This window comes from Choloepus didactylus, chromosome 15, assembly GCF_015220235.1.
Source record: "Choloepus didactylus isolate mChoDid1 chromosome 15, mChoDid1.pri, whole genome shotgun sequence".
Lineage (NCBI taxonomy): Eukaryota > Metazoa > Chordata > Mammalia > Pilosa > Megalonychidae > Choloepus > Choloepus didactylus.
In genome coordinates, this window is record NC_051321.1 from 16,793,217 (window position 1) to 16,808,883 (window position 15,667).

The 15,667-nt window shown below is 46.4% G+C and overlaps 1 protein-coding gene across 1 annotated transcript; it reads right to left on the bottom strand.

Annotated features, from left to right (window-relative positions):
- Nucleotides 1–1,117: 1,117 nt before the first annotated feature.
- On the bottom strand, nt 1,118–14,446 carry LOC119509839 (pancreatic lipase-related protein 2-like; the record flags this gene model as incomplete). The annotated part of the gene is made up of 8 exons (XM_037803875.1): nt 1,118–1,234; nt 3,637–3,804; nt 4,709–4,820; nt 7,319–7,448; nt 9,349–9,467; nt 11,840–11,959; nt 13,057–13,176; nt 14,317–14,446. Coding segments are annotated over 8 exons (963 nt in total), but the record flags the coding sequence as incomplete, so codon positions are not given.
- Nucleotides 14,447–15,667: the final 1,221 nt, after the last annotated feature.

Here is a 15,667-nt window from a genome sequence, read left to right on the forward strand (position 1 = left end):
ACCACTGGAGTGTGAATACAATTTATTTTAAGTGAAAAAAAGAAGGTGCAGAGCAGTATGTATTATAAACTATAATTTGTGTTTGAAGAAATAGGGTGGGGTAGAGCTAGGGTGTGTGAGTTAGATACACACACACTATGTAGAATATTTCTGGAAAAAAAATCAAGTTACCTCTGGGAAGAGGAACTGAGAGATTCAAGGGTAAGTGTGGGAGATGTACCTTTTGTAGGAACACTCATATCATTTGGATTTCATATTGTGTGCATGTGTTAACTTTTTCTTTTTTTAAGTCTCCCTTCCTCCATGTTACAGGCAGATTTTAACCTAAGTCATAATCACTTGGAGTTAAATGTGTATTAGTCCTACTTTCCTAGCACTATTGTAACGAACTACTGCATACTGGGTAGCTTAAGACTACATACATTTATTCTCTCATGTTTCTGGAGGCTAGAATTCTGAAATCCAGGTGCCAGCAGGGTTGGTTCCTTCTGGAGCTTCTGAGGGATCATCTGTTCTATGCCTCTCTCCAGGCTTCTGGCGATTGCCAGCAATCTTGGCATTTCTTGGCTTGCAGCCACAGGGCCATCTCTGCTCCTGTCTTCACTTGGCATTCTCTCTGGGCGTCTGTGCCCAAGTTTTCCTCTTCTTATAAGGACACCAGTCATGTTGCATTTGGGGCTCACCCTAAGCCTGAATGACATTACCTTAACTAGATTAATCTGCAAAGACCCTATTTCCAAGTGAAGTCACATTCAGTGGTTCCAGGTGAACATGAACTAGGGGTGGGTGGGTGGGTGGATGGGGCACGATTCAACCCAGTACAACCTGCCATGGGCTCGTCTTATGTAGAATCTGCCGTCCACCTCTGAGATGATACTAGCTGCGTGGGCAACACATGGGAACAATGAGGACCTTTTCAATAGGACAGAACTTCATTATCTAAGGAAGGACAATACGTTAGAACGTTAGAACGGGCCATGCACAGTGAGAGAGGATGGTGGAGGCAGGTGGGCAGGAAGTTTCAGGCATTACCTCCAGCCAAGTTGGCTCCAGTCCCAATAATCATTTCCAGAATGTGACCCTGGGTCATGGAGAGGAATTATATACGAACGTCAAGTCAAGTGCATTAAAACTTTTATTACCACCAAGATTAAGAGCAGCAGTGCATTTCTAACAGGGGGAAAGAGTTTGTAAAACGTCTTCTTGCACAGTTTCGCTGCTACAAAAATTATACCTGTGGAGGAAAACATTTTCAGTGTGAGGCTCTTTTGCTTGTGGAAATGTGACCTTGGACGAGTAAATGGCATTGAGCAGCCCCTGGAACTCCGGTCCCATTGACTGAAAAGCTCACCAGGCAGAGTCCAAGTGATTCTGAGGAAACAACCCGGTTCAGAGAACATCCTCCCCTCCTTGTGGGCTCTTAGCGAGCTGACAGTGAATCAGTCTTCACAAAAACAAGGGCTCTCCCAGGACCTACACCTTTGGGCCTGGCAATGAATTCGGGGGTCAGGGGTGCCTCAGCCAGCGCACCCCTGTGTTGAACTGAGAAGACGGAGGGTCCCTCACACTGCCTGTGGGAATGTAAAACGGTGCTGCCACTTTGGAAAACAGCAGCTCTTCAAAAAGTTAATACCATGTGACCCAGAAATTCCATTCCTAGGTATACACCCAAGGGAAATGAGAGCAAAGGTCTCCACAAAACTTGTACACAAATGTTCACAGCAGGATTATTCACAATACCCGAAAAGTAGAAACAACCCAATTGTCCATCAGCGGTTGAATAGGTAAATAAAATGTGGTGTGTTCCTACAATGGAATATTGTTTGGTAATAAAAAGGGAGAAGTACTGGCACATGCTAGGACATGGAAGAACCTTGAAAACATTTTGCTACGTGAAAGAAGCCAGTCATAAAGGACCACATAATATATGATTCCATTTATATGAATTATCCAGAAGAGGAAAATCTGAAAGTCTATAGAGACAGAAAGTAAACTAGTGGTTACCTAAGGCTGGGGGTCGGCTGGGGATTGGAGGGTGATGGCTAATGAGTAAGGGGCTTCCTTTTGGGGTGATAAAAATATTCTAAAATTCTAGTGATGGCTGCACCCTCTACGAATGTACCAAAAGCCATTGAATTGTGTACTTTAAATGGGTGAATTGTATGATATGTGAATTATATCTCAATAGAGTCATTAAAAAAAACAACAACACAAAAACAGATCATGGAGGGTTTTGCTCCTGATGGGGTAGGAGCTTGGTCATGCTGGGGTGACTACCAAGCCATGAGATGCCCTTCTGGAGGTGCTTCTGACCTCCTTCTTGCCTTGTAGGTGTCTTTGGCTCAAAGAGGACAGTAAGGCCAAGCTAGTCCTCTCTCAGGACTCAGCTTCAGAATGCAGCTCCTTGATGAGGAGGCCCCTATATGAGGTGAGGACTTCAGTGCTGGGGATATACAGTGTGTGTTCTATACTGTACTTGAAAACAGAAAACATAACCACCCTCCTCCAATTAATGAAAGATCCAGACTTTTTCAGAATGCACTCCACAGTCAGGCCTTGTGGGCTCCTCAGCTCCCCCCACAGCTTTGTGTGACCTGGATGGGCACAGTGGAAGGAGCACTGGACTGGAGCTCAGAAGACCTGGGTCCAAATTCTTGCTGTGTCTCATGTTTATGTTCTGCTCTCAAGTACACAAAGTAATGGCACAGCCACAGTTACAACTGATCCTTCCAACAACATATGGGGAATCGATATTATTACCACTTTACAGCCGGGAAAAGTAAGTCATACAGCTGAGCAAGGTCTTGGTGCATGTTTTGAACGTATTTTTAAGACCAATATTCCTTCCATTAGCTTTCCCACGTGATCTTGGACAAGTTACTTGACTCTCCAAATCTCACTTTCCTCATCTTAAAATGAAAGCAGTTGAGAGTTGTCATCTAAGTTTCTTTAAAACACTCTTGTTCTACTATTTTCTGATTAACCTCTTTTAAGCTGCCCCCTCTTTCTTTTTATATTAAAAAACAGTATCTTCTCTCTTTGCTCTTGCCAAGTGAGATTCTGTTCCCTCAGCACGAGAAGAGTTTTGCCACTATGAGCCAGATTCCCCAGTGGTCCATGTCTTTCTCACAGTGTAGTCTCCAAGCAAACTGGTTTATGTGAATAACTGCACATCATCTCAAATTTACTTGGAAATTTCCTCCAGGTACTTATTAGGTGCTTGAGGTGAGATAAAATACTCTCATATTTGCCTGTTACTTGACTGTGTGCCTTGCAACTGATGCCTTGCCCTGGCCGAGTTGAATTTGGCATAATAAAAATAATGTTTAACTTTTCAAAGTAAAGCAGATGGATAGATGGAGAGTAGAGATGAACAGTTGGGTAGATGAATGGATGGATGGGAGGATGAAAGGATGATTGATGACTAAAAGGATGATGATATAGATATCTGCATGGATAGAGGAGTGTAAGTAGTTAAGTAGATGGACAGAAACGGATGAAGAATGGATGGATTTGGAGATAAATGGCTAGGTAAAAGGATACATAGATGGGTGGGTGGGTGACTGGATGAACAGATGTATGCATCAACAGATGACAGATAAGTATAAATACTTAGATGGAGTAAAAGATACGTACTCAGTCCCATCTTCACCAGTTTGCACTGTGATTTGGGAAGCCCCCAGTTTAGGCTTGAAGAGATTTATCACATTGTTGTTCCAGAGGAATTTAACCTTCTGGATTTTTCCAACATTGAGTTCCACGTCAATCTCACTCACATGACTTTCTTCTGGTTTGAGGGATCCTCTGAAAATACAGACATAAAATGTTGTATCAGCTGGATATATGGATACATGGGATTATTGATAACAATCTATTGTTTCTCCAAACAGTAGCTGCTGCTGTTGGTTTTTTGCAAATGCCTCCAATGACTTCATACACATCCAGGGGCTGCCCAAACACAAATGTATTTGTGCAGAATACACCTTTTAAAATTGTTGGACTCTAGACTTACACTGCCTTACCTCATCCCTAGAGGGAAGTCAGATATTTGGGGTGGCACAGTCATCTTTTAAGTACACTATAGGACTAATTAATGCAGTGTCTCATGTTTCAAGATGCATACAGTTCAACTGAAGCCCTTTGTTGTCATTTCATATGTAGCACAGGGAGATGTCAAAGAATTTTAAAGCAAAATGAAAATTATGCAAAAAGTTAGTGCAAAAATAGAGTCTAGTTTTACAGCACAGGTGATGCCTTCATCCAGTGCATATTTACCAAGTACCTCATGTACTTGGCAATGTGTGGGGTGCTGAGGCTACCATAGCAACAAGAAACAGGAGTCAGGCTTTGTGGAGCACACATATGTGTGGGGGGTGGGGTGTGGGGTGGGGTGTGGGGGGGGGGACGTGGCGTATAGATGTGCCTCACCCAAGTAGAATTTGGTATTCATATAACCTCAGTCGGGAAGCAGTGATTGACATTCTGAAAGGAGCTGGCACAGGGCACTTTTTAAATAGTGAGTTCCCTCTCTCTGGGCCTCAATCTTTCCACATGTAAAACTGGGGTGACTGAAATAGATACCAAGGTTTCCTTCCTGCTCTGACAGTCTAGGATTCAATGATTTGATTTATAAAGCAGTTCATACCCAATATTTTATGAATAATCTATTATAGAAAGTGTGGTCATTTCACCTTAATACCAAACTTACTTGAAAATCTCATATTGCTTTGAGTTTCCATTACTTCCATACAAAGCAATCCTGATGTAACCAGTCACTTTTTTTTCCCCAGACAGTGTGATCGAGACTTTATATCTCCAACCTGGCCAAAGAAATACAACCGATTCAATGGACTCATCTTGTCAAACAGTGATCCCATGGAAGCATTGCGTTCCAAGCCCCAGCTCCCCCATGGGTAAGAGGAACGTGATATACGGTTTCCTTCAACAGAGTCAGGGGCCCAGTACACATCAGGACACAAAAAGGCAATGGGGAGAGGCATTTGTTCATGGCGCCAACATTTGGATAATTCACTTAACTGCTCTCTCTTAGATTTTGGCTATTTTCACATGCAATGGACAAATTCTCAATAGAAAAACAACACAGATGAAATTACAATCCCGCTTGATCAGCACCCCATCTGCTGCTCCACATCCCAAGTCCTTCCCTAAGGTAGCCAGTCGGCCTCAACCCTAACCTAGACCAGTGGTTCTCACCTGGGGACGATTTTGCCCCCCCGGGGATGTTTGGCCAAATCTTGAGATATTTTGGTTGTCACAGCCTGGGGTGGGGAGGCTACCGGCATCTAGTAGGTTGAGATCAGGGATGCTGCCAAACATCCTACAATGCGCAGGAGTCCTCCACCATAAAGAATTATCTGGCCCCAAGTGCCAATAGTGCCGAGGCTGAGGAACTCTGATCTAGATCCTTCTCTGAGCATTTATATACATATATATGTATATAGGCTTTTTTCTTCCATAAATGGTATGTGCAGTTATTCTCTCTATCCTCTCTACCCATCCTCACCCCAGATCAATTTGCCGCCTTCTCTGCCCTGTCCTGTGCTCCCAAAGGCTGCCCCAGAAGACCATATCCCCAGGGATCCTTGTCAGTGGGTTCCGGTTGGATCTCACCAAGGAGAGGCTTGGGCAGGAGATCAGAAGGCAGGAGGAGAGAGCTTGAGACATTTGTTCCCCTGCTCCCCTCTGTTCCCTCCCTCCCTGCTCTGGCCCCTTGTCTCTGACAGTAGCTCCCTCCATCCATGCTAACAGCTCCCTTCCGGGCCGGGGACCTCCGAGATGCCAGCTCTCACTCGGCTCTGCTAATGCAATTTCCTCCCTTTGCCCCTCAGACCTAGAGGCCATAATGACTTCCCACAGTTGCTAGATACTGGAGGCCTTCCTTTAACCCTGCCCACATCTCTAGAAGTGGACCCTTCAATAAAGTCTCTTCATGTGAATTACTGGGATGAATCCCGTCTCCTGTGGGGTCCCTGACTGAGACACGGTGTGCTGAACACGTTGCTTTGCCACTTGCTTTTCCCTTAATACGCCTTGGAGGTTCTCTTCTCAGTACACAGAGCTGTCTCCTTTTTCATGGTTACGTAGCATTCTATAGTAGTTAATCATTTTCTTATTGGGAGGAATTAGTTTTCCCCCCAATCTTTTGCTATTAAAATCAATGCTACAATGAACTTCCGTGGACATGCAAGTATTTTTCTTAGGTAGGTTCTGAGAAGTGGAATTATAGGAATATGCATATAAGACTTTATAGATGCTGCCAAACTGTTCTCTTTTATGATAACTATTGTGAGGCTTACGTGAAATACTGTATGCAAAAAGTATTTTGTAAAGTGAAATACAAATTTTTTAAAATTTAAAACTTCCTTGGAAAAGAACTGTACTTCTATCCAGCCATGATGGGATATTATTTATAACAAAGGAGCTTTGATGATTTTATTATGTTGTATTTCCTTAATGAGAAGCTGGACAAAACAACAACAAAACCACAAAGTTTCTATGTGTGTATGTAGGGGGACTGGTATGACAGACAATAACTGGGGTGACTTCCTGACTCATAATGACTTTGGCTCTCCTTGTCATCTTCCTCTGTTAACTAGAACCATCCTTCTTGCCATGGGGGTGGACATGTGACCCAGGCTGAGCCAGTCATTGCACTTCACTCTCATGATCAGGGTTATTGGTTAAAGGGATGGAACGAGACTCAAGACAAGTGCCAACCTACTATCCTTCTGTCGGGGATTGAATCACATCCCGCGTAAGAGGCATGTCCAGGTCCCAACCCCTGTCCTGTGGGTGTGAACCCAGGTATAAACAGGACCTTTGAAGATGTTATGAGTTAAGGGGTGTCCAAACTGAATAAGGGTGGGACTTAATCCAATATAGCTGAAGTCCTTATTAGCAAACAGAATTGGGCATGGAAGAAGGGAAGCCACAGGGAGAAGCTAGAAGCTGGAAGTCAATAGAACCCAGAAGAGAAAGGAGATGCTTCTGCCCTATGCTTTGCCATCTGATGGAGAAGCTAAGGAACTCCAAGACAGCTGGCCAGCCAGAGACACTGACACCGGGAAGAAGCAAGCCTCTGGCCTCTGAAACCATGAGCCAGGAAATTCCGGTTACGCCAATCCATTGAAAGGTGTTTGTTCTGGCACCTAGGACACTAATACACCTTCCAATACAGCTTAAGCTGGTTAAAGTTGAGTCTCTGTCACTTGTTACTAAGAGTCGTGACTCAAATGACACTGGTATATCTTTTTAAATTATTTGCAAGTATTTTTAAAAGAGTAAAATGGAAACTTACGGGTGAAGTTACCACTGTCTCCTGTGTTCAGGTAAAAGGTCTGTTCCACAGCATCGGTTTTCCCCTTAAATTGGTCAGCATAGTGCCCCATTTTGGGGCATCCTTCAGCTGGGCAGGGGAAACAGCTATTCTAGTTAAAAAAAAAGAAAACATAACATGTCTGGTAATGGTAGGCCTTTGACTTACTCAATCAGTTAATCTTCCCCTCCATCCTCTCGTTCGTCTGTCCAACCAGCCATCTATCCATCCACCCCCTCCACTGATCTTCCCATCTATTTATCCACTCCTCATCTATCCTCTCATCTACCCTTCCATCCTTTCATTCATCCATCCAGCCTCATACTGTGCACAGAACTCTACTAGTCCCTGCAAGGTACTCAAAGAAGTACCTTAGAAACAAGGGTATAGCTGGGGAGACAAGTCATATGCAGGAAGCAGTACAATTAAAATATGGAAGGGAAACACAAGAGAAAGTCTTTAGGGAGAAGTAAATGGGATAGATAAGTTATTTCAAAAGAAGAGAGGAGGAGAAGATTCATGACAACATTCTCTTTAATGTGAATTATTTCTGCGGACCAGTTGATCTCTATTTAATGTCCTCCACCTGGTAGTTCATTGGGCCTGGAGGAGGCAGTTTGCCCTCTTTGGTTCAGGCTAGTACTTTATGCCCCAGCATCACTGATCCTCTGTCCTTTCTGTTCACCATATCCTTCATGCACTGTGAGCAGAGCTATTCTGCACTTTGGAGAGTGTAAGACAAGAGCTAGGGTATTGTGTGTTAGCATCCCTGCCTCAGCAGTAGCTGACACAGCTGAAGCTACTCCCTGAACACTCTTGGGGATCAAATATTATGTCCTTTTGACCTTAGTTCAATCAAAGAGTGTAAAGGTCAAAATTAATTTAAAAGGGAAAAAAAGTGAATCTAAATATATTTTTATTTTTACTTTTGAGAAAAAAATATTTTATAATATCAAGCCTTTGCAACCCCCAATTGTAATAACTGATTCAGGTAAGGTTCATCAACAGATGCTCAAACCTTTCACAGAACAGTATCGCCCTACAGATTACATACGGGAAAACATACTTTTATAAGAGAGAAATCTGGCAGGCACTACCTTAGCCAAGGGATCAAACTTAATATCACCAGTAATGGGACAAACTGACATTAAATGGAGGCCTCTGGTTGTGGTGCACTGAGAAGGAAGCCATATCTTTGTGACTAATCATGAAGAAACAATCAAACAAATTCAGAGTGTTGGATGTTCTAACAAACAACTGGTCTAGCATCTTCACAACTGTCAATGTCCTGGAAGACTAGGAAAATGGGGAATTGTTCAATACTGACAAGATGATAGATGAGATACCAGAGGAAGTAAGGAAGGAAGGGAAGGAGGGAGGGAGGGAAGGAAGGAAAAAAGGAAGGGAGGGAAGGAAGGAAGGGAAGGAAGAAAGAGGGAGGGAGGGAGGGAAATGCAGGAAGGAAAGAAGAAATATCTGGACAAATGGAGAAATTTGGACTACATGTTAGAAAATATTAGTGTATCAATGTTAAATTTCTTAAATGTGGTTCTATAGAATGACTTTGTTCTCAGGAGATGAGTGCTGAAGTATTCATGAGTAAAGTGTCATGATGTCTTCAGTTTACTGTCACATAATTTATATATATATGTGTGTGTGTGTGGAGGGGGGAGGGAGGGAGAGAGAATATGAGCACAAGCAAATGTGGCAAAAGTGCTAATTGGTGCATATAGGTGATGGGTGTGCAGGTTTCATTCTCCTCTTCTTTTGACTCATGTATAGATTTGAATTTTCCAAAGTGGGAAGCTGGGGACCTGGGGTAGACCCAGCACACCCAGGTGTGTGCCGCCTCCCTCCCGCCCCAGCTCCCGGGGAAGGCTCTGTGGGGCTCGGCGTTTCCAATACTCCCATTAGTTGTGTTACACCTCTTTGCTCTGTTCTAAGCCACAGAGACAGAAACACCAACAAAAGGGACTCCATCAAGGTCTTCCCCAGACTCTGGCATGACCTACCTCCTGAAACTCGTCGTAGGAGGCGCATGGGTAGCCCAGGAAGCCGTCGGGGTTGAGGATACTGCTTGAGTAATACTTGTAGCTTCTTAGGTGATTGCAAGCCGCAAAGTTGCGGGTTCCTGGGAAAGCAAAGGCCGTGGGAGCTTGCTGGAGGAATTTCGCTTTTGAAGCGTGGACCCTTCTGACCACCTTTCACCTCCACCTTTCACAGGTGGGCGTCAGCGTTCTTGAATGCGTTGGTCGCAGTTCACAGTTTCGATCACTGACGCTGACATACGTAGGGAATGTGGGAACTTGTTCTGCGGTGGTGATTGGTCAGAGTTTCCCCCCAACCTCCCTGAGGAGGGCTCCACAGGGCTGGACCACTGATTAAGAGTCACAAGCTCTAACGAGGAGGCTTGTCCAATCCTCCAGGACCCAGGAAGGTAAAATAAATGAGTGAGGAGGGCCAGGAGAGAAAGGGACAGAGATACAGTAGAGATGATGGAGTTGGAGGTAGAGACAGAGAGAGAGATGAAAGAGAGAGAAAGAGAGAGGCAGCACCAGCTTTTAAGGAACTCCTACCCAGCCTGTGTTGCTGTATCAAAAGACAGGCTCAGATTACTTAGCCTTTCTAAAAAGCCAGAATCTGGACTTTTATATGAAAATCTCTCCATGCCTAAATACAGGCAATACAATCCCATTTTTAAACAGTCAGTGTGAAGCCCACCCAAATAACTGCCGTGGGCTGCACTCTGCTCCCCCAGCTGCAGTTTGACAACCCAGGACTACTCTGGAAGGCCTTTCCCGTGAACCAACCTCTTCCGGGCCTGTGGGCTCAGGCTGAGCCAGTCCTCTTCTTTGCTGTTCCCAGCAGGAGGTTCCAGCAGAGGAGAGCAAGCTCACCAGGCCCTCTGGCCACTCTTCCACTGTATTTTATTAACTACATTTTCCCTTAAACCAAAGTCCTTTGGTTTGGAAAATTGTTTTTTTGCAACTTGGTACAAACCCTCCAATGGAGTGGGCCACAGTGACCCTGGGCACACCTGGTGGCCACTCCCAGGGGGGTCTGGTGGGCTTTATTGGCTTCCCACTGAGAAAGGAACATTCCCTTTGTGCTCAGAGTGGATTAGCTCCTCACAGCTCCCCGCTCCGCAGAGCGCCGCGGCCAGCGATTTCCAGCCGGAGCCGATTCCATGCGCCCCACACCAAAGCTCATTACCGGACAACAGAACCTGTTTCCAACTTAATTGTTTCTTTCATCCAAAATTGCTGCCCAGGGATCCCATAATAGAGGAGAAAGTGGGTTTAATTGTTCCTCAATGCCCAGCGCCCGGGCGACTCGGATCTTGACACAATGGAAACACGCTCCAGTGTTCAAGGGCTTGTTACTCGAAATTGCCTCTTTAATTAAACCCAGGCTCGCTTCTATTATGTGTGCCCTGCGCGTCGGTTCTGGGAGGGGGCAGCTATTATTGCGACTCTGGCGTTCTTTCAGGGAGCCCCGAACGGCCCTGTCTTCCCTGGAGTTACCTGGTGCCGAGCTCAGAGGGGGTAATAAAAAAAATTCCGTTTTATTTGTCGGTGGCTGTTGGCCGTTGCTTTATCGACTCTGCTCTTTAACACTAAGCACAAGGAATATTAAAATGCCACAAGGTCACTCAGCTCAATTTAACTGACTGTACTGGGTGCTTGCTTTGGGCTCTGAGTGCGACGCTGGGGATCCGCGCAGCTCAAGATGTAGTCACTGGCCTCAGGGAACTCTCAGATCAGAAAAATAATGACCAAAATGAAACTATTACAGACCAAAGCCTCCACTTTCAAGGAGGGCCAACAGGAACTACTGAAGGCCAGAACACGGGGCCGCTAATCCGGACCGGGCTTTGATGCCTTCTAATATCAGGTGTACAGAGCTTGCTCTTTCAGATAAACAACACACACACAAGGCTCCCCAGGAGCTACCCTGGGACCCCAGGGCCTCCCCCTCCAAGCTCGTGCTCGCAAAACCCAGAGAGCCGGTTCTTCCTTTGTCTTCTCACTATCTCATTCCTTTTCATCCCTAGGACCTGACAATAACAAATGGCAAGAAAGTCAAAGCCTTCCAACTTTGCTTACGCCCTGCAGTTCTTCAAAGGGCAGGTGCTGAAGGTAGGAATGATGGCCAAAGCCAGAGCCGGGAATTTGCCAACACCCCAGTCCAGCCCTGATCCCAGCATCATGATACCTGTGGGAGATGGCACAGGATGGGGCAAGAGATCAGGGTTTTAGTTGGACTATACACATACAGGTAGGGTGGCTGTGGGCAAGATATTTCACTTTTCTGAGCCCAGTTTCCTCATCTGGAAAATGGAGCTAATCCGAATAACTATCTCATAGCATTGTTGTGACAAACTCTGGCAAGGAGAAAAAACGCAGTAAACAGTGGCAAATTCAGTATCCTGAAGGCCCGACTGAATGTTCTGGTTTTTGCCCACAGGGAGCAGTTGCTGTCTTACTTCTTTAATTTACATACCTTCCCATATTCCATTTATATCAATGATGGTCGAAAGGATATTTTTTGTACATCCAGGCATTTCCTTTCCTCCATTTGGAAAGAAGTCCAGGTGGCCCACTTTTTGGCTCATTCCAAAACCTGAAAGGTTTGAAGCAGGGGTGAGCAGGAAGGTAAGTGCCCCAAAGTTAGGTCACTGTCACTGAGGGTATTCAGTTAGCACCTCTGTGGCAAAGTCTCTCCTTAGCACAACCACCACTGCCCTTGCTTTGCAGAAAGTTCCAGGACACAGGCACTTGGAAAGAGGAGGAAGGAGAAGGGAGCAGAGGAAGTGAGACAAGGGGGAAGGTGGGTTCTGGGTGCACATGCATGTGTTTCTGCATCTGTTTGTCTGTCTTGGGGAGGCCCTGGACAATGATGACGTGGCCTGACGTCCTGAGGCCAGTATGTACCAGTAGACACATATCAGGACTGAGCAAGGCTGGTGCAATTTTTATTACTTTATTCATTTAAAATTTGTGATTTCTATATTATATTTTATATTGAGATCACCTTATCTTATCTTGTTATATCAAGAGACATAGCATAATGGCTAGGAGCTTTGGCTTTGGTGATACAGACCTGTGATCAAATCTTGGTTTCACTTACAGACTTTGTGATCTTGGGCAGTTATTTAACTTTGCCAAGCCTCAGTGTCCTCAGCTAAAAAATGATGATACAATAATAGCCACCGTTTAGGGTTGTAACAAAGATTAGACAATGTGCACAAAAGGCTCAGTACAGTCCCTGGCCAACACACAAGAGAGAGCTGCTGCTATCATCATCATCATCATCATCATCATCATCATTAATAATGCACTTTTTGTTGGCAAGTTTCATGAATGGTTATGTAGGAAAATATCAAACAGAGAAACTTGATTTTAGAAGGAGTATGCAAAGGGATCCATTTAATCTCCAACACCTCCGTAAACAAAGCTTTAATAAAAGAAGAAAAAAGCAAAAATTCACCATGCATTTTGCAGGTACAGGTCAAGCATCAGTAATAAATAGATCTGCCCTCTGGATACTGGCATACTGAGGAAGGATGCAGTGTTGGAAGACTGAGTGACAGCTTTGACAGGCTGTCACCATGTTGACTATCACCCCTGCAGTACCAGTGCATGTCAGGGGTGGGTCTCCTAGGCCCAGCGTCATCGGTTATGGCCCTAGTCTCCAGGAGGTGGGAGTGAGCAACTCACCTAGGTAAGGGATTATGGGAGCAGCATCTGTGTGAATCACATCCACAAACAGGGCATCAGATGGGTCCAGACGAACCTCCTCAGGTGTGCCCTGGAAGCAGGGTTCTGCTGGGTCCAGCCCTGAAAGGGAGGAGGTGGACAGGGCAGGCTGCACCCTAGGACAGGCTGGGAGCAAACCCCAGTGCCCACAAATCAGGCATGATAAGTCCTGGTAAAGGGCATCCATGGTTCAGGGGAGTGGGTCTCCAGCTTCTGGTCTGCCTGGGAGAGAGAGGCTGGGAAAGAATGGCCTACAGAGGGGCCTTTGCCTGTCAAGGAACATTCCAAAATCCCCAGTGCCTCGGTCCACGGAGGTTCCAGTCAGTGGCACCGTTGCCGTCATCATTTCCCTTTTCCTTTTTCTTTCTTGCACACGTTACTATTTGACAATTGCTCTCCAAGACCACAGCTTGCTGGCTTTGCTCAGTTACCCCCTCACCCCCCAGTTGCTGAGCCCTGAGCACACTATTGCTCTGTTCCTGTCTTTGCCCATGCTGTTCCACAGCCTGCCACGTCCTTCCCCACACTCTCTCTTTATCTAAATCTTTCTCCCCCAAGACCCAGCTCAAACGCCACCTCTTCAGTGAAGTTTCTCCATCCAAATAAGTTCATTTTATCCTCTCCTGTTTCAGCCCATTCCACCCACATGGTATAGGATTATTTTGAATTTACTAGTTCTGCTTTGAACTTTGTTCGCCTCCTAGGCTGTCTGCCTCCCGGACTAGCCTGTGAATTCCCTGCAGCAGTGCTGTACCCAGCTCATCCTCAAAGAGAAGCAGAGGGTGGAAGAAGTAGGATACTCAAGACTCAATGGCCATCTTTCTGGCCCTGGTTCTGCTCAAGGTCAAATGCCTGTCCTCTCTGAGCTCCTCTGGACAGTGAGAATAACAACAGCCACCTACCTCAGGAGGTTTTCCAAATCAGCTCCCTTTTTTTCTTTTACTTTGCTATACTTTAGCAATAATAACCCTGAAGTCATGGGTTTACTGTCTTAGTCATATTTTTCTTTTCTTTAAAAATGTACTTTTATTTATAATTACTTTTTTTTTTTTTTTTTTTTTGATGTAGGTTAAACTGTATGTACCGCTATTTTTTAGTTCGGGCATCTCCCAACGTCAGTTCCTAGAGGACCAGTAGGGGCGCCCTTCCCCATGGAAAGCGCAGGGGCCCGGACTCCCCCCCACCCGCACCCCAGGTCTCGGATGTCCCCCGCGCCCCTACCTGTGATCCTGCCCACGCGGCCCCCCAGCCTCCTGCCCGCCTCCGCGGCCGCATGCGCGCCCAGGCTGTGGCCGATGAGGTGCACGTCCTCGAGCTCGTACCCCAGCTGGGTCTGCGGAGGCACCGCGGGGAGTCAGGCCGCGCGGCAGCGCCGGTCCCCCAGGGCGGGTGGGGGCGCGCCGTGCGGGGAGCGGGGCCCCGGATCCATGCCAGCGATGGGGGCAGGACCCGGGCTCGATGCGCCACCGGGTCCCCTGGCCGCCGCCGTCCGCGAGCCCCGCGGGCCGGCTCGTGCGCGGGGAAACAGCGCTAACTAGCGGCCACCGCGCCCGCTGCAGGCCGGCTCGCCGGATGGTGGGCGGGGGCTCTGCGGTGCTCCAGAAAGACCTTCCAAGGATATAAAGGGCTTCCCTTACAGGCGGAAAATAAAGGCTCATCTTCTGGGCTGAGCTCTGCTGGGAAGCCCAGTGTGCTCTCCAATACCCAGAACGGCTGGCAAGGAAGGCCTTATTTCAAAAAGGAAACTGAGGCTCAAAGCGGGTGGATTGTTCGCCACTGACCTACAGCTAGGAAATGATGGGGTCTGGGGTCTTCAGGACAATGGGTGAGACAGGAAGGTTGCAGCTTCATCTTAGAAAAGGCCCTTCTTGGACAGAACCTGGGGCTACCTGGCTTCCAGCCCCTGCCCGTGGGTCCCCAGGCTGCCTCCGCGTAAAGCGCGGGCCTCTCTCAGCCCCTTCCCCACAGCACGCGGCCCAGGCAGGGTTTTACCGAGAGCCCCTCTACTAAGAACGCTATCTCCGCCCCCACGACGCGAATGTTCTGGACGGCTTGGGAATATGTTGTCCGCGACCCACCGCCTTCCAGTCCACCAGATGCAGTTCACCTCCTCCACTGAAACATGTTCTAGGGAAGACACACAGAGGGAAAGAGCAATTTAGGAACAGCCCCAGGTTGCAGACCCCCGAGATGGGAATTCATATTCATCATGCATCTCCCTTGTGTCAAAGCCTTAATAGTCTTCACATCCATCATTGCTTAATCCTCCCCACAAACCTGGAATGGGTAAGTGATCTGTCTAAAGTCTCACAGACGTTATTGACACAGCCTGGTCAAAAAGATTGCTTACAAGATCAGGGCTCGGGAAACTACAGCAGGAAGGCCAAATTCCCCTGCTTTTGTAAATAAAGTTTTATTGGAACATTGTTTTCATACTGACAATGGCTGTTTTCACATTGCAACAGAGTTGAGTTGCAACCATAAAACCCACAAATCCTAAAATATTTGCTGCCTGATCCTATATTGGAAAAGTTTGCCAAGCCCTGCATAAGATAGTCAAAACCATGGGGGT